Source organism: Cnephaeus nilssonii (assembly GCF_951640355.1).
Source record: "Cnephaeus nilssonii genome assembly, chromosome: 17".
Classification (NCBI taxonomy): domain Eukaryota; kingdom Metazoa; phylum Chordata; class Mammalia; order Chiroptera; family Vespertilionidae; genus Cnephaeus; species Cnephaeus nilssonii.
In genome coordinates, this window is record NC_137088.1 from 33,517,137 (window position 1) to 33,541,859 (window position 24,723).

General features: G+C 54.8%; 1 protein-coding gene across 3 annotated transcripts in view; it reads left to right on the forward strand.

Moving 5' to 3' along the window:
* The window catches only part of SLC6A6 (solute carrier family 6 member 6), a 74,770-nt gene that overhangs the window by 34,267 nt on the left and 15,780 nt on the right, over positions 1-24,723 (forward strand). For all 3 annotated transcript variants that reach the window (XM_079794684.1, XM_079794682.1, XM_079794683.1), the window contains 5 exons: positions 5,874-6,116; positions 8,092-8,226; positions 9,267-9,501; positions 18,142-18,274; positions 24,502-24,636. In XM_079794684.1, coding sequence (XP_079650810.1) covers positions 5,888-6,116; positions 8,092-8,226; positions 9,267-9,501; positions 18,142-18,274; positions 24,502-24,636 — 867 coding nt within the window. In that variant the 5' untranslated portion in view covers positions 5,874-5,887. The remainder of the gene's footprint in view (positions 1-5,873; positions 6,117-8,091; positions 8,227-9,266; positions 9,502-18,141; positions 18,275-24,501; positions 24,637-24,723) is intronic.

A 24,723-nucleotide genomic window follows, 5' to 3' on the forward strand; every position in this document is an offset into this window, starting at 1 on the left:
AGAAATGTGGGAGACCCTGTTCACTAGAGGAAGCATCGGTCCATTGCACTGTCCGTTCTGCCTTAGTCCATGGGTTTCATCAGCCCTACCAGCTCATCCCTGTGGCCCTGGGCACTGACTGCTCCCCCGGTCCCCAGACCCTGCCCCGTCTCTGCCATGTGTCACCTCATTTCCATGTTTGCCCTTGCCTACTTCCCTAACTTGTCAGCCCCGTCCAGTGGCTTGAAGTTGGCTTAAAGGCGCCGGGCCTGATTTCACTTTGTGACTTTGCTAAAGCCAAGGGGTTGCATGGACCCTAGAAGCCAAAATAGACCTGGGAACTATTTGAGCTCTGGGCCTTTTTCTTGCTGTATGGGCAGGTGACTTCACCTCTCTGCACCTCGTCATCAAACAGAGATGGGAACAGCCCCATTGAGGGGCTAAGAAAATGCTTGAAAAGCCTTGGCCCAGTGCTGAATAAATGTGTGCAGTCAGTGGCCAATAAATGCAGCCTCTTTCTGTTCCTTTTTTTTTTTTTAGCATTCAGGTTACCATGCCTGCCACATGGTATAATCAAGTCCCAATGTGGTCAGCTGTTTTCTTCAATAATAGCTAATATTTATCAATCACTTAGTATGTACCAGTACCTATGCTGAAAATTTTATAGGCATCATCCTATTTAATCCCTGAGAGGTGAGTTTTATTTTCATCCTCATTTTTTTTAATCAGGGAGGAAACTGAGGCACAGAGAAGGTTGTCACTTGCCCCAGGTCACACAGCATAGTCATGACCTCGGTGAGCCCAGAACACTGGCTCTAGAGTGGATAGGGAGACTGAAAAGGAGGGCAGATAAGGGGACAGATAAGCAGTGTGCTTCATTCTACAGCCCAACAGGCAGGGGGCTACTCGGGCCTTGGGTTTCCCCACTTGTAACATGGGTCTGTCATCCAGGTCTCCTCCTTCCCCAGTTCTGGGGTGCTGGGAGCTGCTTGCCTAACCCCCAGAGGTTTGCTGAGAAATAGCAACTGTCCAGTTGGTCTTAGACGCCAGCCGCGTGGTAGGTCCTTTTGGAGAGTGTGTGTGTGGTGTGTGTGTGTGTGTGTGTGTGTGTGTGTGTGTGTGTGTCGGGGGCGGGGGGGGGGGGGCGGGGGGCAGGGAAGGGAGTAACCCAAAGAAGAAACAGAAAAAGTACCTGTCCTCTTATTTAAAACCCATGGTAGAAGCTCCTGAGTGGTTAAGTCAGTGACAGTGAGAGATTGAATCATTGTTCTGGGGAGCTGTTCACCCGAGAAGGTTCAGGTTCTACAGGGGGACTTTTCCCAAATCCTTGGATTCAGGTGGCAGATGCCGGAGGAGACGGCCACAGCAGCATCTGCAGCTCAATTCAAGGCCCAGCTGGCTGGCCCGTGGGCACCTGGGGCCAGAGGGGTGGGAGGGCACTGGAGGCAGGCAGGACACCCAGACCCCAGCCCTGCTCTGCGCTCCCTCTGGACCTCTGCCTCAGTGTCCCCATCTGCAAATAGGGCCGAGGCCGCCTCCTCTCTGAGCTTTGCTCCGGACCAAGGTGGGGAATTCTGGCTCAAATCCCCTTCCCTGTTGGAGCCATAGCTTCCCCACCTAGGAAATCGAAAGCCCTTCTACACTAAGGGTCTTTGAAGAGAGAATAGAAAACTGTTTTCCGTCAGCTCAGCACAGAGTAAGTCCTTGTAGTTTTCAATCAGGGGGAGCAAAGGAACCTCTTCTAAATCCAGTGTCGCTGCCACCAGGTTGAATCTGTCCCAAGTACGTGCCAAAGCTGGCCAGGTGATCCTCATATCAGCCTAAGGGCACAGCCAGTTCTGGCTTCAGCCCCTGGAACAGAGACAAGGAGCTTTCGGCTGGGCGAGGAGGGAGCCTTCATCTTGGAGCCTCTGTATCAGAGCCCGTTCTAATCGCCTATAGCTGTAATCATCAAAGAGGAAGCTCTTAAAATGGGGAATTATGTATCACCTTAGCTACAAAATAGCCATGGGCCTGGCGCCAACGAAAACAGCTCTCGGCACCGGCCAGCACGGCAGCGCCTGCTGGGACGCCTGCGGAGGGAGCCCGTTCCTACGCGCTGAATCACGGGGTGGGCTGGGGGGTGATGGAGAATTAGTGGGCCTCAGTGAGCGTCAGCTGAGATCAGGCTGGGCTGGCAGAGGGCCAGCAGAAGCAGAGCCAAGAATTTGGGCACGTCATGGTCACTGTCACAAGTAGTTTTATGACCTTGGGAGTGTCACTTGGCCTCCCTGAGCTTTGCTGATTTCACCCTGAGTAGGACTGACCCCAAGGTCAGGTTGGACCTGATAATAATTATAGCAGTACTAACAACAGTAATACTAGCAGCTACTATTTAAGGAGTACTTGCCACATGCCATGGACTGCTGTAAGCACTTTCTGTGCACCTCTCTTATTCAGTCCTCAGAACACCCCTGTGAGGTGAGTCGTTATCCCCACTTTGCAGATGAGGACACTGAGGACCGGAGAGGTTGAAAACTTGCCTGAGGTCACCCAGACAAGAAGTGACTGCCAGCTTCTAGGCCAGAGCTCACGCTTTGATTCCTGCCGGGGCCAGGCTATCACTAGAGGGCCTGGAGCATCCGTGCAAGGGGTCAGCCTGAGGGGGATGAGTGTCTGCACTGGGAGCCCCAGTAGGCCTTGGGGAGAGGCTGGTGTTTTCTTCAGGGAATGGTGGAGGGTTGGGCGGGAGGGCACTGTGATCTGAGTGTACTTTACAAGTTGCCTTTAGCTGCCGTGTTGAGAATAGATTGGGGGGTGGGGGGTGGGTGGGCAGATTATCAGCAGGCAGGCCTGTGAGGAGGCTGACTTCCATGCCCTACAAGGACTATTGGGGTCTGGAGCATGGTGGTTGCCATGGTGATGGAGAGAAGTAGGTGGATGCCAAGAATGTATGAGAGGCAGAATCTGCCATCTTGCTGCTGTGGGCTTTCTATAGGCGCCAGGCTGGTCAGACACCCCAGAGGGGCTTGGAGTGAGCCCCATGAAGGGTGTTTGGCTGTCTGCACCTGGGTGTATCCTGCTGCAATGAGTGAGCGTTGGGTGAGGTCATGGAGGATGGCTTGGCCTGAGGGAGCCAGAGGCAGGGCTGCTGGCCGTGTGTTCTCGAAGGGCAGGTGATTGCAGCAGCCACAGGTGGGACAGGTGATGATGGTGAAGGAGGAACACATCTCGGGATGCACCCTGGGAATGAGCATCGGGGAAGCCACCACTACACCAGGCACATTTCAGGCCCCAGCTCTGCCCCATTCAGGCCCTACCGCCATCCAGGCTCACCCATGGGGGTCGGAAAGATGCGGTCCTAAGTGTGGAGAGGGGCCTGGAGGCCGCCTCGCCTTGTAGGAAACCAGAGCCTGGAACAGAGGAGGTCTCAGGGAACTTGTTGCTACCCCATGTTTCTAGACGGTTCTCTGAGTGCCAGGGTGGCAAGTGGGTCTGGGCCCCGAGGACAGAGCCAGGACCCTCAGGGTAGCCACGGGAAGCCGACCCCAGCTCCCAGTAGGAAAGAGCTTTGTCAGTCTCAGCTGCCTATGTGAGCAGAAGCTGGCCACTGCCCCCTCCATCTGGCTGACCTTGTGAAGTGCCTTCCAGCTCTGAGATCCAAGGAGAGCCCAAGAGGGCGGAACCAACCTTTCTTGGAGGCTCAGGGGTCATTCCTTGAAAAACATCTTCACTAGGAGGGAGTTGTGTCCCACATCCTCCAATTATGCTCCCATCCAGCCAGCCCACAATGGGTCGCTCAGATAACCATCGGGGGTTGCACAAATTAACACTGGAACAATGCTGGCCGCTCAGGCTATTTTTACAGTAGCCATACGCCCGGCTGAACCCCCGCGTCGCCCCGAGGGAGCAGGGCAAAGAAAGGCCATGCGGATGCCGCCGCCAGTCTGTGCTCTGGGAGACAGAGGAAGGGCTCAGCGAGCCGCCCGGCGGCTCCAGGAAGCCTTTTCTTGGTCTGCTCACCACCAGATAGCAAAACAATTGGGGTCCCCCACCCCGAGCCAGAGAGAGGAAGGAGGTGCGAGGGAAACAGGGGTTCTGTTATGCTTTTGTGCCTCTGCTCCTCAGAGCACGGCCCCTGTGGGCCTAGCTTCTGGTGCCAGGCCAGCACGTCCCCTCTCCACACCCAGGTCCTCGGGCAGCCCCCGCCTCCACCTTGCTCTGCCTCGGATGGCTGTCTGGGCCAAGCAGCATGGAATGCAAGGCTCTGAGGCCCAGTGACTTGCCGAGACCAGTGCTTGGGAAGTGGCCGAGCTGGGGTTCACACTTAGCACCAGCTGCTTGCAGATCCCACTCAGGGAACCATCTACCCAGCGGTCCGTGCTTGGCGACCTACTGTGCATCAGGCTCTGGGCAGATGGGTCCTTGTCCCTATGGAGACATAACTCTAGTCGAGGAGGAGGCAGTTAACAAGGAAGCAAGGACGTGAATCAAGACATTTTCAGGTAGTGCCAAGCAGTGTGACAAGACAGACTGAGATGCCCACTGAAGATGTCCTGTGAGCTTGGTGAGCTGGCCCCGGTGTGCCCGTGTGAGGGGCCGCATCTGGTCCCGCTGATGGTAGCCAGAAGGAGTGTGAGCTAAACATGGTCCGAGCTTCCAGTTTTTCACGAGAACCCAGAAATCTTGACTTTTCTCTGAAATCTGATATTTTCAGTGTTGGCCACCAGTTTGGATCATGAAGACAAGTTGTGGCCCAGGCTGTTTGGCTCTGAGCCGGTCGCCTTTGCTATTATCCTTTTCATTCTGCAGGTGGAGAAACAGGCTCAGAGAGCGGTGGGCAGGCCCACTAGCGCTGGTCCTCCAGTGCATGTAAACCCTTGAAGGTACCCTCTCCCTCCAGGCTGGGACTCATGAGACTCTTGCCCTCAAGGCTGAGCTCCCAGGGAGAGTGAGGACTCCAGAGGAGGAGGCACAGAAGGAAGAGGCTCCACCCTGGCTGGGGCAGATGTCCTCTAGAATGGGGTCCAGGCAGGGGTGGGCTGAGAGTGACCACAAACAGCTTCTGGAGGCTTAGGGATTTGACCTCCTTTGGGGCCTTCCATCGCCAAACCCATCAGGAGTCGGAGGACAGGGGACCTGGGTGACACAGGGGTCGGAGCAAGCCAGAGAACGGATGGAGAGCGGTGAACAAAGGAGATTAACCGGCTTTCTTAACATAATCCTCACCGGGGCCAATCCCTGCTTTTTTATGCTGCAGGGATGTGGCTGGTTAATTGCAAATATCTTTCATAAACATCCATTTTCCATACTTCGATGGAAACCCCATCTTCAAATATTGTTTCCGTTCCAGGCCGAAACCCCATTCCTCATTCATTTGGTGTTTATCCGTTCCTTAAACAGGTAGGCACAGGCCCCCTGTGCGCCAGGCACTGTGCTGGATCCTGAGTGAAATGGGAGCTGCCGTTTTCTATGCAAATCCGAAATTTAGCAATAGTATCCATTTCTAGAAAATTCAGGCAGGTGTTATTTGGCGGTGCCTTAGAAGTGCCTGGGTGTGCCATATTTGGTAGAGGTGATGCCAGGCCAGGGGGTGGCTCCGTGCTTATCTGCCTGCCGGTGCAGGACGAGGTATGACATTCAAGGACGGCAAGCATGGGTCCCCAGTGCTTCTCTCAGCAGTTGCTTGAGGGAAGGAGTCTGTCAGTTTCTGAATCATTAGGCCCCTGCTTGCCTAGAGGGGGTCTGACTCGCTCGGGACGTTGTCAGATCAGTGGACAGACAAGGGGCTGGCAGGCCCCCTGCCACAGGTCTGGGCAGGGCAGAGCCGGCCCGTGGGTGAGAAGGGAGAGGCAGTGTTGAAGGCACACAGGCTGTTTACCAACCGCACATGGGGTTCTGCTTGGTCCCCACAGAAAGCGAGGAGGAGATGGCCACCAAGGAGAAGCTGCAGTGTCTGAAAGACTTTCACAAGGACATCCTGAAGCCGTCCCCCGGAAAGAGCCCGGGCACGCGGCCCGAGGACGAGGCTGAGGGGAAGCCCCCGCAGAGGGAGAAGTGGTCCAGCAAGATCGACTTTGTGCTCTCCGTGGCTGGTGGCTTCGTTGGTTTGGGCAACGTCTGGCGTTTTCCGTACCTCTGCTACAAAAATGGTGGAGGTGAGTCTGGGCTGGGCAGGGAGAAGGGGGTGGCCTCTTGTGACCTCCCTCAGTCAGCCTGCGGCACCCTCGCCCCGCCCCTCCCCACCTCAGAGGCAGGAGAGGAGCATGCCTGGGAATCAGCTGGTGTTCTGTCAGGGTCTGACTGTGTTACCTTGAGAAGATCCCTTGCCCGCTGCGATCCTTCGGTTTGCCATCTCTGAAGAGGAGTGATGAGGCCATGCCCCTGTCCCCCAAACCTCCGACACTCACATGCTCCCTTCATAAATGTCCTCTTCTCTTCATGCCTCCCAACCCCTCCTTACGTTATATGTTTTCTAATATTTACTTTGGCTTTTCTAACTTAAACCAAACATAGTTCAAAAGCAAGCTTTGTTTCCCCCATAAATGGAAAAGCAGTATCATTTGCCATAATGGAAAGGTATCCAGGAAAAAAAAAATACAGTGAAGATATTTTTTCTTTTTCTTTTTTAATTAAAAAGTTTTTTTCCAGTTTTATTGAGATGTAATTAACGCATAACCTTGTATTAGTTTCAGTTGTAAACATAATGATTTGGTGTATGTATATATTGCTAAATGATCACCACAATACGTTTAGTTAGCATATATCACCTCAGTTATACATGTCTTTTCTTGTCATGAGAACTTTGAAAATTCCTCTCTTAGCAACTTTCAAGTATAGCCCAGTATTATTAACTATAGTCACCCCTGAACTTATTTATCTTATACTGGATACTTGTACCTTTTCACCACCTTTACTCATTGAAGATATTTTTTAAATGTAAGGTCTCTGGTTGGTTCCAGTTTTTTGTTTTGGGGCTTTTTTGTTTGTTTTTTATAATCCTCACTTGAGGATATTTTTTCCATTGATTTTTAGAGAGAGTGGAAGGGAGGGGAAGAGACAGAGAGAGAAACATCAATGTGAGAGAGAGACATCAATTGGTTGCCTCTAGCACGTGCCCCGACCAGGGTCGGGGATCGAGCCTGCAATTGAGGTACGTGCCCTTGACCAGAAACGAACCCGTGACCTTTCAGTCTGTGGGCTGATGTTCTAACCACTGAGAAAAACTGGCTAGGGCTGGTTTGGGGGTTTTGTTTTTTTTAACCTGAAGGCTCTGAGCTGGAGTCCTCTCCTGTCGGAGGTGTCCAGGTCGGCAGCACGTGCTGACATACTGGGGACTTCCTTGCTGTGCAGTAAGAGGGGCCTGTTGAGAACTGGGTAGGGAGAACTGCCCGTAACTGAGGGCTTACCTGTCAGCAGAGATGGGCATGCTGCATACAGCCCGCATTAGGAGAACTGCCTTCTGGGAAATTCTGCCTTAGCGTCTGGTTTCTTAACCTTTTGTAGGTCTCAGGCGCCTTTGGGACTCTGATGAGTGTCCTAGACGCTCCCCAGAGCAAAGCGCATACACATAGACCCAAGTTGCCCACAGTTTCAAAGGGTTTATGGACCCGCTGAAGCCATTAGTGGACACCAGGTAGGAACCCTCGCCCCGACTCCTTGCCCCTCACTCCTGCCCTGGCTCCCACCCCAGCTGGAGGTACCTACCTCTTGCTTCTCATCACTGTACCCTTCTTAGCTAGTCTGTCTCAGCTTCCTGCCCTGGGCAGGCCTGGGAACAGGCAGGTGAAGGCTTCAACAAGGAGGTCCTATTTGAGATGGGTCCTAAGGGCTGAGCAGTGCTTATTCAGATGGATGATGTGGGGAAGGCAGGCGGCACAGCTTAACTGGAGGCCCAGAGGCCAAAAGCACCTGGTAGATTTGAAGAAGGTGAGAGGGCACACCGGAAAGGTGATGCCTGCTGGGCAGGATCTGCAGAATTTTCAACCACGCCCAAGAGTTTGGCCTGTACCCTCCCGTCCCTCACCTGTTCTCTCCGGTTCCATTGGCTGGGAGGGCTTGGGAGCGAGCACCTGCAGCCTTGCCCCTGTGACAGCCCAGTCTGACCCTCACCCCACTCTGCTCTCTCCACAGGTGCATTTCTCATACCGTATTTTATTTTCCTGTTTGGGGGCGGCCTGCCTGTGTTTTTCCTGGAGGTAATCATAGGCCAGTACACCTCTGAAGGGGGCATCACCTGCTGGGAAAAGATCTGCCCCTTGTTCTCTGGTGAGTATGGGACAGTGGTCACCCGGGGCCTGGTGTTCATCGGTTCAGCAAATTTATTATTGAGCACCTGCTGTTTGCCAGGTACATTGAAGCCTCATGCAAGTCACTTGGCACTGTGCCTAACACAGGGTAGCAGCCAGTACATGATACGGGCGATGCTGCTCACAGTGACTGCTCAATACGTGCTGGCTGTTCCCACCTCTCTGGGTTGTGGAAGGATAGAGAAGCTAGTAGCTGCTTAGCAGTATAGTGCAGAAGATAAGCACTCGGATTCAGGGGCCTTGCTGTCAGGGTTCGATTCCCTCTTCCTCTTGCTAACTCTTGTGGCTTTGGGAAAGTTAATTAATCTTTTTGTGTCTCAATTTCTTCATCTACAAAATGGAAACAGTATGCCTACTTCATAGGGTTACTACTACTAATAGTCACGTAAAAGTGCCTTGTCCACATAGGAAGCCCCAAATTAATGGTAGCTTAATTATTATAACATTTAGTCCTTTGTCTAGTACCTAGTATGCATTTCATAAGATAATAGTTATGATTATAATTGACAAGGATGGGAGGATGTATGTCAACTTAGTCATCCATATAAATCTATCCATGTATTATCCATCAAGCCTTTCTTCACTAAACTAGTCAATTTAGTTAGATTATCCGTCCATTTGTCTACCCATCACCTATCTACCCATCTACTCATTCATCCATCTACTCATCCACCTAACCTTCCAGCCAGTCCCCAGCCATGCATCCATCCAGCAAATCAAATTTCCATCCATCAATCCATCTACTCCCCATTCAGCTGTTGATCAGTCTACTTAACCATCCGTCTAACCATTGACCCATATAACCATCCATTCGTTGATCTGTCCACCTGCATGCATTCTTCAGTGCGTCCAAGTATCCCATTTATCGAACCGTCCTACGGATATTTGCTGGTCACCGTTGAAGGTCCCCGGGGGGTGCCGAGGCCTTCCGTTTGGGTACGTGGACACGGTGGGTCTGGCCTTCCTCCTGATGCGTATCTGGCTTGTGCACACCCACAGGCATCGGCTACGCCTCCATCGTGATCGTGTCCCTCCTGAATGTATACTACATCGTCATCTTGGCCTGGGCCACATACTACCTGTTCCAGTCCTTCCAGTCGGAGCTGCCCTGGGCGCACTGCAACCACACCTGGAACACGCCCTACTGCATGGAGGACACGATGCGCAAGAACAAGAGCCTGTGGATCACTCTCAACACCAGCAACTTCACCTCCCCTGTCACCGAGTTCTGGGAGTAAGGCCAGCTTCACTAAGGGAGGGGGGGGGCGGCTGGGAGGGGGCAGAGAGGACAGCCCTCGCCCTCATCTTCTCCCCAGCGATGCGGGAGTCAGTATCTTGGGATGGGATCGGGGAGAAGTTGGGTGCAGGTTTGGAGACAAACCCATGCCTTTGGTCTCAGACAGGCCTGGAACCGAGTCCCGGTTCTGCCATGTTACTGGCTGTCTGACCTTCAGCAAGTCTCTGCCCCTTTCTGAGCCTCAGTTTCTTTAACTGTCAAATGAGGGGAATGAATCATTCCAACACCCATGGGATCGCTATGAGGATTTCTTCCTCCAAAGGCAGGTATTTGTACTTACGTTGTGTGAAAATGTATTTTAGAAGAAACATAGCTATCATATCAAAACTATGATTGCACAGAGAAAAATTCATATATGAAGCTGAAGGAGTAGTTAGTCAAGTTCAAAGGTGAGTAGGTAGAATAGAAATTATGTGGTAGTTAGCTTTTGCTGTGTAACCATCATCCCCAACGCAGTGGCTTTAAACCACAACCATTTATTTGGCTCAGGGTTGTGCTGATTAGCCGTTTGGGCTGAGCTTGGCTGGGAGGTTTTTCTGGTCTTTGCTGGGCTCCCTCATGGGTAGATCAGCATCAGGGTAGCTCTTCTGGGCGTTGGATGCCAGGGTCCATATGGTCTCATCCCCCAGCAGGCTACTCTGAGCATATTCAGAGGCCGCTCTACATCCCAAAGCAACCAACGGGAAAGTCGCAGCGCAGGAGCGCTCTTGAAGCCTCTGCTTGTATCATTTTTGTCCCAAAGGAAACCACAGAGTCAAGCAAGAGGTGGAGAAATGGGTTCTGTCTCTTTCTGAGAGGAATGGAGGATTATGGGCACGTCTCTAGTTTACCACACTATTGTCCATAAGAGCACACACGTAGGACAGGCATCAGAAAGGCAGACTGTGAAGGGGCTTGACGTTTGGGGACCTCTTAGCCGATATATAGGCAAGTTCTCCTAAGACATTCCTTGGAGGCCAATTAAAAATATATCCGTGCATCGCTCTCCTTGCTCTCCACAAGCAATTAAATGTGGGGCTCAGCACTTGGGTGCGGCCCCCCTCTATCTGGAAATAGCTGAGATAAGGCCTTGCAGGAAGCGTGAGAGCCAGGAGCAGGGAATGCTGTTAAGGAAGCAGGTGGGCCCTAATCATCACGAGATGATACTCCCTCTCTTTTGTGTGTGGCTCCCCACCTCTTAGAACCTGGCCCAGGAACAGAAGAGGGAGTTGCCCGCTGGTTGGTCCCAGGCACACTTTGGGGCCGGGGCTGGGAAATAATAGGCAAGGTCAGTCAGTCCTTCCTCGGGTGGTGCACGTCCCTGTCATGACACGTGGGCCTTTCAGTATATGCCCCGTCCCTGGGGCTCTTTGTGCGCACATGTTTTCCACTTGCAGACAAAGAGGGCATTACAAGCACATTCATCACCCCCTCGGCTCCCACCCCCGGGAGAGCTGAGTTTACAAAGAAACGCTGCACTTCATTCTTCTCACTTGAATGGGGCCCGAGACCACAGCCCTGTCCGCTCTCTGCAGTTCCTGGCATAGCCGATCACCCAGGGCCTGCCCCACCCAGGACGTGGCACTCAACCCGCCACTCGGGCGCCTGCTGGGACCTCACTGCCTCAGGCACGGATTGGCTGCCTGGGCTCCAACCCCAGCTCTGCCGCTTCTAGCCTGGCCGGCACCTTCGCCTCTCTGGACCTTCACGTTCTCACCTGGACCTGGAGAGATTATAGCACTGCCCTCCTAGGGATGGCGGGTCGCCCTAACTTGAGACCATGACAACATGCGTGATACATGTGGGCCATGTTATTTATTTAGGGTCCTCATAGGGGATAGAACTGCTCCTTGGGGGCATTTGGAACTCTAAGTGAGACAGCCTTCAGGAGGACTAAGAATGGCCCCTCTCAGATGCCCATATTGTCCCCCATATTGCAAAGGGGTTCCTCTTTGCTCACCTCCCGGCTGCTTTAAGCCTGAGGGTTCTTGCAAAGATGCTCAGGTGGGCGATGAGGTCCTCAGGGTTTCCAGTCCTCACCCAGGCCTTCTCCCCTGCCTGCCCCCCATGATCACTCTCTCCGACCCTAGCACTGGCCTCTCACTGCGGTCCCTGCCTTGCCCTTGCATCTCTGCAATCAATTGTGAATCTAGACATGTCATTTCCCAGCTCGGAGTCCTCTCGTGGCCTTTCCCACACTGTGCTCTCCCCCTGCCAGAGAGGGTTTTAAATGTTTCTACACAGTAAGTGCTCACCGACTGCGGATCCTTCTTATTCATTGCACATCTGCATCCGCTTGATGGTAGCCTGGAGCAGGATGGCACTACCTGTCTCTGGCCTCATTTCCCATCTGCCAATGGCCATCCAAGCTGGGCTTTGAGGGATGAGTAGAAGCTCACTAGGCTGAAGAGGAGAAAAGACATTTGGGCAGAAGGGAAGCACATGACTGTTTTGGGAACCGCAAGTCATTGGTTGGGCCAGAGCGTAGGACACATGGAGCCAGGGAGAAGGATTGAAGCCTTGAATGTTAGACTAAGTTTGAATCTGTGTTTTCCAGACATTGCTTAAGCAACACTCTGTGGGGAGAAAAGCTGAGACATGTATTAAGCACCGACTGTATGCAGGGTCTCAGTGGGCTTAGCCATTAGTGGGTCTGGGTTCCTTTGGGGTGAAATTTAGCATATGTGATTTCCCCTGAAAATAGCCACCAGCTCCGTAGTGACTGGCCTCGGGGTTTTCGTTGAGAAAGGCCTGCTGGGTTTTATCGAGGTGTCACTGGCTGGTATCGCTGTTGGGCGGCAGAGCGGTGAGGCTCTCTCAGAGGCCGGAGTCCATGCCCCTTGAGGTGAAGCCCAACCCCAGCCATTGTTTCCCTTCATTTCTCTGACCGGCCCCAGCTGCGTGCGCCCCTGAGCTGTCTCTTCCTTGGGCAGACGATTCCTGCCGGGTGCTCAGGAGCTCCCTGGGAATCCAGATAACTAGGCACGTGGGACCTGATACTTCCTCCGGGCCCTGGACAGAGCGACCTTGTTGATCATCCCTGCCCCCTTCGGTGTTACAAGAGGAGAGAGGAGAGAGCAGTGGGGAGACGGGCTGTGACTCCCACATGTCCCAGCTGCATGTCCTCGGGACAGTCACCTGTCCAAACCTCAGAGTTAGCGTGGTCCCAAGACCTCACAGCAGGCCTGGAGTGTTAAAGAAGCTACGACAGGGCCTCTGGGCATGGTTTACCAGATAGGACCCTGAGGACTGGGGAGCGACTGGCCAAAGGCTACTCTGCAGCCTGAGTTCCCAGCTCTGACCTCAGACGCTGGATGTCACCTCCAGTGTCTGTGCGTCCATGATCTGTAAGCCCACAGTCACAGGTAGCACTGAGCCAGGTGTGTGTGTGTCCCCACTCTGAGGCTATGCATGGGGTCTTCTCTTGGCCGGGATCCCCCTTGCCCACCCCATCTGCAATGCTACAGCGCCATGCCCAGCAGGAGCCAGTGGGATGCCCTTTGCCAGGTCCCTGTGCAAGCCACCTGGGCTCCCGAGACAGTCATTACCCCTGGCTTTGTCATGGAACTCCGAGTCACTGTGTGCTGGGAAAGCAGAGCTTCTCCCCCCCAGTCAGCTTCGTCCTGCTCATCCCTGCTCTGGGCTCACCTCTGACCTCAGGGTCCTGCTTTCCCTAGGCCTGGAAGACAGGCGGGGCCAGGTCTGGCCAAATGCCCTTCATCAGGCTGGAGCCATGCCTTCCTCCCCGGCTCCTCCAGAGCCCTCTGGGAGCTCAGCACGTATCATTAGACTGTATTAGAATCAAAGAAATGAGTCATATTTGCAAACAAGCCCTGCTCAGCCAATCTTCCCCTGCAGCTGTGAGGAGGGGGAGGCGGGGGAGAAAGCCTTGTGTGGCCCCATGCTTAGGGCGGACGGGCTCTTTTATAATTGTTGCTTCCATCAGTCTCCAGGGAAGAGCCATCGCCAATAAATGGCTGGCCGGCAGTCAAAAGGAAACGATTTGGCCCACTCGGAGGACGTATTTACATCTCTGAGTGCCGGCTGGACGGCAGCAGGCTGGCCGACTCAAAACAGACGTCCAGGCAATTCTTTTTTGGATCCCACCCTGGAATGAATCATTACTATTCTTGGACAAGAATGCAGCTCACCTCTGTATCTCCTCCCTTTGTATGAGAGATGCAGGGAAGTTTGGGGTGCTGGGGACCCTCGTGAAGGGCAGTGTAGGACCCAGCACACCGGTGGCTGGTCCCCAGGGTGGCATCAGGGGGGGAAAAAAAAAAAGGCCCAGGATTGATTCTTATCTGGGTAATTTCAGGTGAATTCCTGGATCTCCCAGAGCCTCAGTTTCTGCATCAATTAAATGGGAATAATTAATTTACTCAGCTCGTGTCTTGAGCACCTACTATGTGCCAGGCACTATTCTGGATCCAGCAGTGATCAAGACAGACAGAAACAGGCCCTGCCTCCGTGGAGATGTCATTTTAGTAGGACAGACAGACATTAAACAGATACCACAAATCACATTACAATAGAAAAGCGATGATAAATGATGGAAAATAAAGCCAGGGCAGGGGAAGGAGAGTGGCCAGGAAAGACTGCCCTGGCATTTAAACAGAGGCCTGAAGGGGGGTGGGGCGAGGGAACAGCCAGTTCAAAGACCCTTGAGACGAGAGCATGCTCCACCTATCCTGGGACCATTCCAGAGGCCAGTGTGGCTAAAGGAGGACGTGAAGGGGCCCTCTGGGGATGAGGTTCGCGATGGGACCACCCACAGCTTGTCCTGGATATGTCCCCTTTACACCTGTGGTCCCGGTATCATCAATAGTCACCACCCTCCTTTTTTAAGGTGTCTGGGTCTAGATGCTAGGGTATTTGGTCACATTCAGGGAGGCAAACGGGACTAGGGCAGGTTGGGAGGGTGTCATTGGCCAGGTGGGTAGGAGCGCTGGGAGGATGGAGAGCAGGGGAGGCGTCGCCTGACTCGGGTATTGTCAGATGGATGAGAACAAACTGGGGACTGAGAGTGGAGGCAGAAAGACTGCCTGGGTAGCAGCGGGGGGAGTGGCAGTGTTGGGGAGATGTGGCAAGATTTGGGGTAACCTGTACAGTCTGGCGTGGTCAGGTCAGGGGGCACCTGTGAGGGGCAGTGCACCATGGCAGTCCCTCGGGGGCGTGGCACTGCCCCGCAGCACGGGGAAGGCCCAGCAGATCCTGGTCTGACAGGTGATGGGGTCTGACAGGGACGGGACTTGTGGAGGGTCCTTTAAACTGGGGTTCTCTCACAAAGGGATTCAGATAGACCCACTCACGTTCCGGCCTCCACAGCTACCCTTGAGCTATCCTTGGACAGGATGTCAGCCACTTTGGCCCGAGCCCATGTCGGGCTCTGTTATGACAGCCTCTGATTGATTATTCCATTCCTAGAATGTCTGCACAGCCCATTACAAACATTTTCTAGAATTTAGTAACTTGTAGAAAGGTGAAACGTGCACATTAAAAACATCCCGACAATGAAAAAACATCTCTGACGCCACGTGAGTCCTCTTCCCCCGCGTTCCCACCACCGGGACCCCTCCCCACCGGCAGCGACACCACCAGGGCCTTGTATGTCCTGGCACAAGTGCGTGTTCAGGCACAATGCACATTCATCGCTTTGGACACAACGGGGAGCAGGCCATACGCGGTTCCTCACCTGGCTTTGTTCCCTATTTATCTCAGGAGGGAGCTCCTTATCAGGGCCCAGGGGCTTCCCGCTGTCCCCTGGGCTGCTCAGCATTCCAGGGTCTTTGTGCCTGCTCTGGCCCTATTGTGGCCATTTGGGTGGTTTCCAATTTTTTTTATCTTAATAGACGGTGCTGCGGGGTGGACCTGCCTTTGGACACACATGCGCGTGAAACTAGAGAGAAACTCTTGGGAATGGGATGGCTGGGTCCGAGAAAACGTGCCTTACGGCGTCACGGGAGGCACTGAGATCCTCCAAGGAGACGGCCACCAGGAAGGGTAAAAGCACGTTGTGATGACTCAGTCTCGTGGTTGTGGTCTGCCTCGCTGGTCATTGCCCAGCGCAAGCCGATGTGGCAGCCTCTCAGTCGGGTGGGCGCCCCCGGTTTTCCCAGGCGGTGGTGGGAGAAGGCAGGAAGGTGTCCGCAAACTGGCCGTGGGCTTGGTCAGAATCCCGGCTCCCAGGTGTCAAGCTCCTTGGCCAACTTGCCCTTGAGGAGAGAAGAAAAAGCCGTCTTATGACTGGGCACCTCCTCAGCATTCGCTGAGCACCGACTGTGTGCCTGTCTGTGAGGTTCTTGTCTTAGGGACGTCTACAACCTGACAGTGAAGCCAGACTTGTCACCCAGAGTGCCATCCAGTGTGAGAGGACAGCCAGGGACCCTGGTTAGTCCTCTGTGGAGCAAAGGGAAGGCTTCTCGGGAAACAGGCGGGCGGTGTGCTTGGCGTTGGGGAGGGAGCGACGGTGTGGAGATGGAAAGTGCTCTCCCCGACGCTGCCCATTCACAGGGAAGCCTTGGGCCACTGCCCAGCATGCCCTGGGCCTTCACTGAAGGACCGAGCTCTGGAGGCTGCCCGGGGAATGGCTTTTTGTTCTAAAGCTGCTGCGGCCGCCAGATCCCCGTGCTTGGCAGGGCCCCAGCTGGGATGCAGTTGGCCGCCAGCCCTGCCTTACGGAGATGTCCATGTTCCAGGTGACCCCGGCCAGCAGCAGGGACTGGAGAGGTTCTTTTGAACGTTTAGGCTCTATTTTCTCTGTGAATCAGAGGGACGGTTAGGTGGAGTCCAGAGGACACTGGCTTTTGGAGTCAGACGAGCCTGGATAGGGGGTGGCAGCTCTGCCCCCTGTTGTCTGTGTGTCTGTGGGCAGTGGGGTCCTCCAAGCCTTGTTTTTCCATCTGCAAAAGGGGGCAAATGACCTCTAGGCCTTGGGTCAGATGAGATAAACAGGAAAGGCCTTGTTGGCATTACTGGGAGGCCCACCGATGTCCAGGGGACCAGCAAGGAAGACACAGAGGAACACTGCCCCTTCTTAAGGCTTGTTCGTGGAAATACTCCGTGGATTAGTCCAGAGTGACACGCAAACTTCCCATTCACCGCAGTTAAGTCCTTTCATTCACTCCACACGTGTTTATTGAGGCCCTAGTATGTGCCACGTGCTGGTCTAGGTGCTGGGGGCACGGCAGAGAAAGGTCTGGCTTGGATGTCAGTTGAGCGGGAATTTTGGATTTATCCAAGGTCCTCACGTTGGAGCTTCTGTGGGGACATAAAAGCAATGAAACTGCCCCAGAGCCATGGCCATGGGGACATCCCACTACTGGCTGAGGCCGGGGTGGTCTGGAAGGCTTTCCCAGCGGCTTCCGGGGCAGGTGCCATTCATGTTTTACAAACGAGGAAACGGAGGCACGAAGTCACACTCCTCTCTTTGCCTCTCCTGCTCAAGAGTGGCCTTCCGGTAGGGAGCTGACTTTGGTTAGAAGGAACCTAGCAGCTCCCAGGGGGAAGTGAGGGCTCTGTCTCCCAGGCTCCGTGGCCTGGAGATCTGGTGGGCAGGTGACTCCAGTGGGCTGGTGGGCAGGGCCCATGTCCCTTTGCTCAGTGTGGCTGCCCTTGGTCAGTACTGCAGCAGTCAGAGCTCTGGGACAATGGGGGCGTCTCTGGGCATTAAGTTGCATGGTCTTCTCAGCCATCAGCACCCTGTGCTGCCCTGCCCTGGCTTCACATGGCATCTGCCCCGTAGGAGTGTGTCTGTGAGTAGTTGCTTGTGTGCGTCAGAGCGAGGTTCTTGGATTGCAAAGATCCAGGCTGTGCTGTGTGATGCTGGGCAGGGTTGGTGGCTGCCCCGTGCTGATTGTCCTTCAGATGGTCTGCCTGCCTCCTTTCGAGACTGTCGCCCCCCCCTGGAAAGGAAGGGGGAACCTGCTTAGGTGCCAGGAGCTGCTCCGGGCCTCTCAGCATCACAACAGCAACAGCTACAGGTTTCTCGAGGGCTGGCTGCAGCCCCTGGCCCTGTCGTTAGTACTTGGTGTGGGTTTCTGCTGACAACAATCCATGCAAGGAGGTGGGTAGGTGTTCTACAGCCACAGGTGGAATCCTCTGTCCTCCTGAGGCTTACATTTTAGTGAGAGACCCACATAAGAAACGGGCGAATAAAACAAAAGAGGCATGGGGCAGCTGCTGGGGGATGGTAGCTGCTCCCATTTTATAGATGCGACTGAGGTCTGGGAGGTTGGGTAATTAGTCCAGCGTCAGTGATTATACGGTGGAGCTGGGGGTTTTGATCCCAGTGCAGAAGGGTCTGCTGAGAACCAATCACATAGGACTCAGTACCCATTTTACAGATGAGGAAACTGAGGCTTAGGGGTTTGCTTAACTTGCCCGAGGTCAGGCTGGGTTGAACCCAGGTTCACCTGATTTAGGGGTCTGAATTCATCTCCTGGTTGACTTCCCCACAACTCTGCGACAAGGGTGTTAACTATTTCCCGGGCATTCCAGGGCCTGGAGAGGACTTGTGACCTGTGCAGATCAGCACATGATCTAGGATTTGAACCCCAGACCTTGGCCCGACTGACTTGCGGTTCTGTTTGCTTCAAGGCGCAACGTGCTGAGCTTGTCTTCTGGAATCAACAGCCCCGGCTCACTGAAGTGGGACCTTGCTCTCTGCCTTCTGTTCGTGTGGTTGGTCTGTTTCTTCTGCATCTGGAAAGGCGTCAAGTCCACGGGGAAAGTGAGTTGCGCTTCCGTCCCTCCTCCTCTCCCTCCCCTGCCTCGTGGAGAGTGGCCCTCGCCAGAGAGCACCTCCTGCCCCACAGTCCTCCCTGCCCGAGACTGGCCCTGACCTGGGAGGGGGTGCGGGCTGATAAACCAGTCCTCGAAAAACAGGCAAAGCCCTGGTTTGTAGCATTCCCTCATTTGACGGTATAAAGACTGCCACCACGTCTGCGTTCAAGTTATTGATGGATTAACATCCAGCTCGTGAAATTCCTGCACATTGAACCGTCAGCGCTCTCTGGAGCCTGCACAAGCTCCCACACACCGCTGGTTCCCCATCAAGGTGCTGGCGGTGGAGCAGATGTTAGCAGATAACTGATGTTGAGGTTGTAACTGACAAGTTAGCTGGTAATGAGGTTCTCTGCAGCTCTGCTGTTAATAACCAGTTCTCAATGGACCCTTGCTTTGCAAAGTTCCCTGACCAGCACATCAGCACCCCCCTGGGCGCTCATTAGACATGCAGACCCTGCCGGCCTGCCCTGGGCCTACAAACTCAGAACCTGCCTTGGAGCAGTAGCCGACGTAACCCAAATGCACACTGAGGCTCGAGAAGCACTGCTTTTAAGTTGCTTAGTCAAATTAACTGAATTCCCTTGCCAAGAACATTTTAGCTGGTAACGTAAGATGTTCCTTAAGGAACGCTTTCACTGATGATTAAGATGGTGGTTGTTTATCAGAACATTAGCCGTAACTGAGCTGCTGATTGATATATTACATGATGACTAGGATGTTAGCTGTTAACAAAGGCGAGGGTGGATAATTAAAACGGCAGCTTATAATTAAGATTGTAGGTATACACAGATGTCTATTGGCAATACTGAACATGTTAGCCTATAACTAAAATGTTCTGTGTTAACAGAGCTGAGCAATCACCTGCTGTCTGCCTGGGGTCATGGCCACTCGAATGGCAGCAGCAGTGCAGAGGGTCTGTGGTGGTCAGAGGTGTGAGCCTGAACCCCAGGCACGAAGCCGTAGCGAAGGTGTTCACTTGATCTGCCTTTACGTGTCCATCTACCATTGCCCCCTGCCCCTCATCGTTTGCATCTTGACAGGGAGAACATCTCTAAGATCAACAGCCCCTACAAGTCAAAAGCGTGTGTCAGAGTGGCATTTGAGGTACAGCGGTGGGCAGTGGTAAAGTCGTTCAGAGAGGGGCTTGGCTGCACCAGAATTTGGAATTACACAGCTGAAGAGCCCCTTAGGCAAAATCATGGCTCTGCAGATTCCAGCAGGGCAAGACCTGGGGCCCCATGGCTGTAGAGGAGTGCTCTCTGCCTGTTTCTCAGGGCAGAGCCATCCTGTGATCCTAAAACCCAGAGTGGAAAGGAAGCCGGCCAAGCTTCAGAAATCTCTCCCCCAGCACACCCCCAGCTAGCAGCACACCCCAGAATGGGCAGGAAGAGTCAGCGCCCTGGAGCTCACCCCGCTGTGTTAGCCCATTTCGTCACCTCCTCTTCTTAAACGGTGAGGGAACTGAGCTGGGGAGGCGAAGGGACTTGTCCAAGGTCGCTCCCTCACCTCTGCACCTCAGTTTCCTCATCTAGAAAAGGGGTGGTAGAGAGGGTTAAAGTGAGGTGTGTTCAGCACCCAGCACAATGCTTAGCATAGACCACAGTAAGCGCCAATCCCTTCCTCACCCTGCCTCCATTTCCCCACGTTGAGGTCAGTCTTTCAGGAAGTTTCTATGGAGCGCTGGCCCTGAGCAGTGCTGGAGACATACATGATCATAGGCTTTGAGCCTCTATATCTGCCAGGGACTGTTGTAGGAATCGGGCCTAGGGATACGCAGGGGCCCACAAAACAGACAAAAATCCCTGTGGTCCAAGAGCTGACAGATTCATTGATTGTAACGAGGGGAATGTGTAAAATACAGGGCAGGGCAAAAGTAGGTTTACAGTTGTAAGTATGAGAGTTTATTCTTGTATTATTACTTACTGTATTATTTCCTGCATGAACAACTGCAGTCCTACCTTGGTCCCACCCTGTATACAGGAGTAAGAGGGTGACAGGACCTATGAGGAGGAAGAAGAATGTGGGAAAGGAGAACAGGGGGTGTTGGGTGCAGTGTTAAGCGGGGTGGCCAGGCCAGGCTCACTGAGAAGGGGACTTCGGGCAAAGATCTGAGGGACGTGAGGGGGGGAGCCATGTGTCTATCTGGAGGAGAAAAAGTTCCAGGGAGAGAGAACAGCTAGTGCAAAGGTCCTGAGGGGTGTCTGACTCAGACCCTTGAGGAGCCCCCAGTCTGATGGAGGAGGCCAGTGTCTATCTAGAACTGTGGGCAACGTTAGGGATATAATGGGGTGGAGGGGGAGGCGGGAGAATAGAATCAAAGCAAAAAATAGTTCCGGGCTGCATCTGCGGCCAGTTGAAGACGTGACTTGCCAAAGGTCCCCATAGCCTGCCCCCAGAGACAACCTCCTCCTTAGCAGCCCTACGCCCCTGAGGGCCAGGCGTGGCTCCCAGAACAATAGCAGGGCCTGGGCGAGCCCGAAGGAGCCAAGACAAAGCACAGTGAGGCTCACGCTCCACTGCCGGCCTCGTCCACCGGCCTGGCCCCAGCCCCGGCCCCAGACCAGGTTCACAGCCACCTGGTCCAGGAAGGTGCCAGGCGCCCAGACCCGCCCACAGGAAGTGCAGTCCTGTGGGCCCAAAGGAGGGACGGCGCACGTGCCTGAGGCTGGGGCTCTCCATCGCTACCTCCAGGGCAGCTCTTCCCTCCAGAGCTTAGGAATAAAGCAGGGTGCCAGTCAGAGCCAGGCCCGGTTTTGGGTCTCAGCTCTGCCCGCCACGAGCTGCATGACTGGGCAAATCCGTTTCCCCCCTCTGAACTTCATTTTCCCCTTGTGTGAAATGAGGTAGCAATGCCGTTCTCGCCCTGCCCGCAGCACACAGGGTGCCGTGAGGACCCTCAGGCCTGCTGCGGCCCTGGGCACTGGCCCGTGGCCCCACCTGCCCACGCCTTCACCCCCAAGGAAGCTCAGGGCAGCAGGAGATTCGCCCATCTTGCTCCTGCCTCGAGGGCCACCCTCTCCCAGCTGTCACTGGAGAAGGAGGAAGAGCTGTCCTTGCAAGTTCGCAGGGCAGTTGGGCCACAGGGCGTTTGGGTCGAGGGCTCAGAGGAGCCGCCGAGGTTTGCCAGCAAGAGTGGAAAACTACCACGTCCCGTGGCAAGGCCTGCTGGGCCGTCGCCAGAGGGCCACTGGCGGCGGTTGGCACCAGCCTCTCCCACAAGGATCCCGGGGGAGTCACGGAAAAGTTGAGAGAAGGGCTCTCCGGGGCTTGTCCTCAGAGTGGCAAAGTCTGCAAAACAAGGGTGGCTGTGAAGAGGCAGCCGGGGGGCGGCTGGGAGCCGGGGAGGCTGTCCCGTTCTGTTTGGGGGAAAACGCTAACCAACACAAGGCACAGGCCCTGCCTCTGCCACCCACCAGCTCTGCCGCCCGGGCAGCCAGTGTCACCTCTCTGAGCCCCAGTTTCCTCACCTACCTTTCCAGGTTGGGAGGACTGCACGCGCTAACACGCACCAAGCTCTCAGCACAGTGCCTGGCACACAGTAAACGCCACCCAAGTGCTTGTTAAACGAAATACAGGGAAACAAGGGAAGCCACCCCATCCCCCCGTGGTGTCCCGTGTCCCTGACACAAAGCCCGCTGGCCGCGCCTGGACGTCCAGCCCAGTGGAGCGCAGCTGGCTTTGAAGTGGCCGCCCTCTGGGGAGGGCCTGCTGTCAGCAGCTATTGTTCACGGGGTGTGGCCCCCGCGGCCCAGAGGTGGGAGCTGGTCAGGGGCCTGTCCTCAGGAAGGGAGGGGCCCGCGCTGGTTTTCTTCTCTCACCCCCTCTGGGGTTTCCTGCCCGGCTCCCACCCTCCACGTCCGCCTTCTCGTCCTTGGGACATCGGGCTCTCTGCCTCGGGAGAAGCAAAATGGGTGGCTGGGGAAACTGAGGCAGGAGCGTGCCCACCCGCCCTCTGGGATCATCAGGAGAGTACTCCCAGCTCAGGTTTCCTGAGGGCTGACTGCATGCCAAGCGTTAGGCACCGTAAGCACGCTCGTCTCCCTCTACACACACTGGAGGTAAGGCCCAGCGGCCCAGCTGGCACAAGGGGGTACCAACCCCACAACCCCAGTCTGGGTGATCCCAAGCTGACACTCTCGGCCCCTCTTCCCCCCCCCCTCCCCCAGGAGGGAACCTCGGGGCTCACCTGGTCTGAGCGCGCCCCACTTCACAGGTGGGGCAGTGAAGCCAGGGAGGGGCAGTAACTTGTCCCGCAGTGAGCCAGCGCCAAGCCCTCGGGGGCTCCAGCCTCCCCCTGGCCTTTGGGAGGGTGGACTGAACTGCCAGGCGCGGGGGCTCTTCACTGCTCTGCGTTGTCACCCAGAGGCAGGCTCTGGGGCGCGTCCCGCTCTGCCACTTACGTGCTGCGTGCCAAGCGATGGACTCTCTCTGGGCCTCAGTTTCCTCGCCTCCAGCGTGGGGCTAGTAATAAAACCTGCCTCGAAGGGTTCGCGCAGGACCAACCGCATATAGGAGTTGCCACACTCGGAATAGTGCCAGGCATACCGTAAGCGCTGCTTAAATGCTGGCTGGTGGCACTGACCGGACAGCTGAGTCAGACAGCCCTGAGCTTCCTTTCTGCCCGTTTCCAAAGCCCCTTTCTGGTTGTTTTCACACAAAAGGGCGGTGGCTGCCCGAGAATTCGGCTTCATCGGGGGTTTGTGTGCCAGCCGGACGAGGCCGGGGGCTCTGTCGCTCGCTGTCAGTGTCTGTTACCTTCCTGGGCCCCGGCACTGCCTCTTGCCCCCAACACCAGGGCACATTTGTCCTGTCCTCAGTCTTAGTTTCCGCACCTGTAAAACGGGCGCATTGGCTGTGTGGGGGTTCCTCCCTCGTCTCTTGGCCCCCAAGGCCCTCGGAGGGAGCGGGGGGGAGGGGGGGCTCCATGACCCAATCGTCGGGCTCTGAGTGCAGATCCTGAGCTCTGCAGATGACCTGCGTGAGTCTTTGAGCCCTGCTGAGCCTCAGTTCCCCTCTGCCAACAGGTAGCCAGTGTATCAATGTGGGGGGCACGGTGAGCCTGCCGTGGGCTTGTGCTTGGGGAGTCCTAGCTCAGCCAGTGCCCTGCTGGAAGTGCCAGGCTTTCACTGTCCACGCAGCCACACACCTTGAGCTCCTTCCAGGCATAGACGCTGCCGGGAGTCTCCTCATTGTGAGGAAAAAGACAGGGAAATCCACTAGAACCGAGGCCACAGGATGTTTGGAGACCAGTGCTCTCAGGATGGGAGAAGGAGAGAAAGGAGGGCAGGCCCTTGGGGATGGGAAGGCCCAGCCTGGGTCCTCTCTGGGGCACACCTTGCATGGACTGGGCCTGTCTGGGGTGTGCAATGTGACTCAGGGAAGGCTGTGGGCCTCCCGTCTCTCCAAGGAAGTGGAGGGCCCTCCCCCTCCTCGCTGAGGGGCCTTGGAGGCCTCGTTTCCTTCCCAGGGGTTCCCTTGTGCTTCCTGCAAAATCACAACGTTAATAACAGGCCCCATTTCTTGAGGGCCCACGTGCCAGGCACTCTTGGTTATGCCAGAAGCGTCATCCTATTGAATCCTCGCCTCCCCTCCCGATGACGACCTTCTGTTTCTCTTATCGCCATGTGACACATGAGGTAACAGGCCCAGAGAGGTTAAGCGTGATGCCCAAGGTCACATTGCAAATGAGGGGAGAGAGCTGGATTGGAACCCGCACTTCTCTGATTCTTAACCATGAGTCATACTAATATTTGTGTTAGCTAATACGAACTAATTGCCATGTGCCAACCACTGGGCTAAGCCTTTTTTCATACACACTTGATCGTTTACTCTTATTTTGCATTTTTAAAATCTCTGTCCACTTAGAATGCGAGGGCAGGGATTTGTTCTCTGTCTTGTCCACCACTGTATTTCCAAATATAATGATTTAGTAAATATTTATAGGGTGTTTTTTTTTCATAGACTCTCAGTAAATCTATGAGGTAAGTCCTTAACGCCCAGGTTACAGGTGAGGCATCTGTGGCCCAGAGAGGTTAAGCAATATGCCCCAGGTCACACAGCAAATGAAATGACAAGCGTGGCCACAGAATCCCTGCCTTAGAAAAGATGCTCTAATTTAACAGCAGCAGGAGGTGCCCCAGGCCCCCCCTGAATCCCTCCTTTTCCCTGCAGGTTGTCTATTTCACGGCCACTTTCCCGTTTGCTATGCTGCTGGTGCTGCTGGTTCGTGGGCTGACGCTGCCTGGGGCAGGCGCAGGCATCAAGTTCTACCTGTACCCTGACATCAGTCGCCTCAAGGACCCACAGGTACTGCAGGGCAGCCCGCCCTCCCTCCTTCCCGGGCCGTGGTGCTCGGGTGCACAAATCTAGCCAAACCATCACCCCCGAGTACTT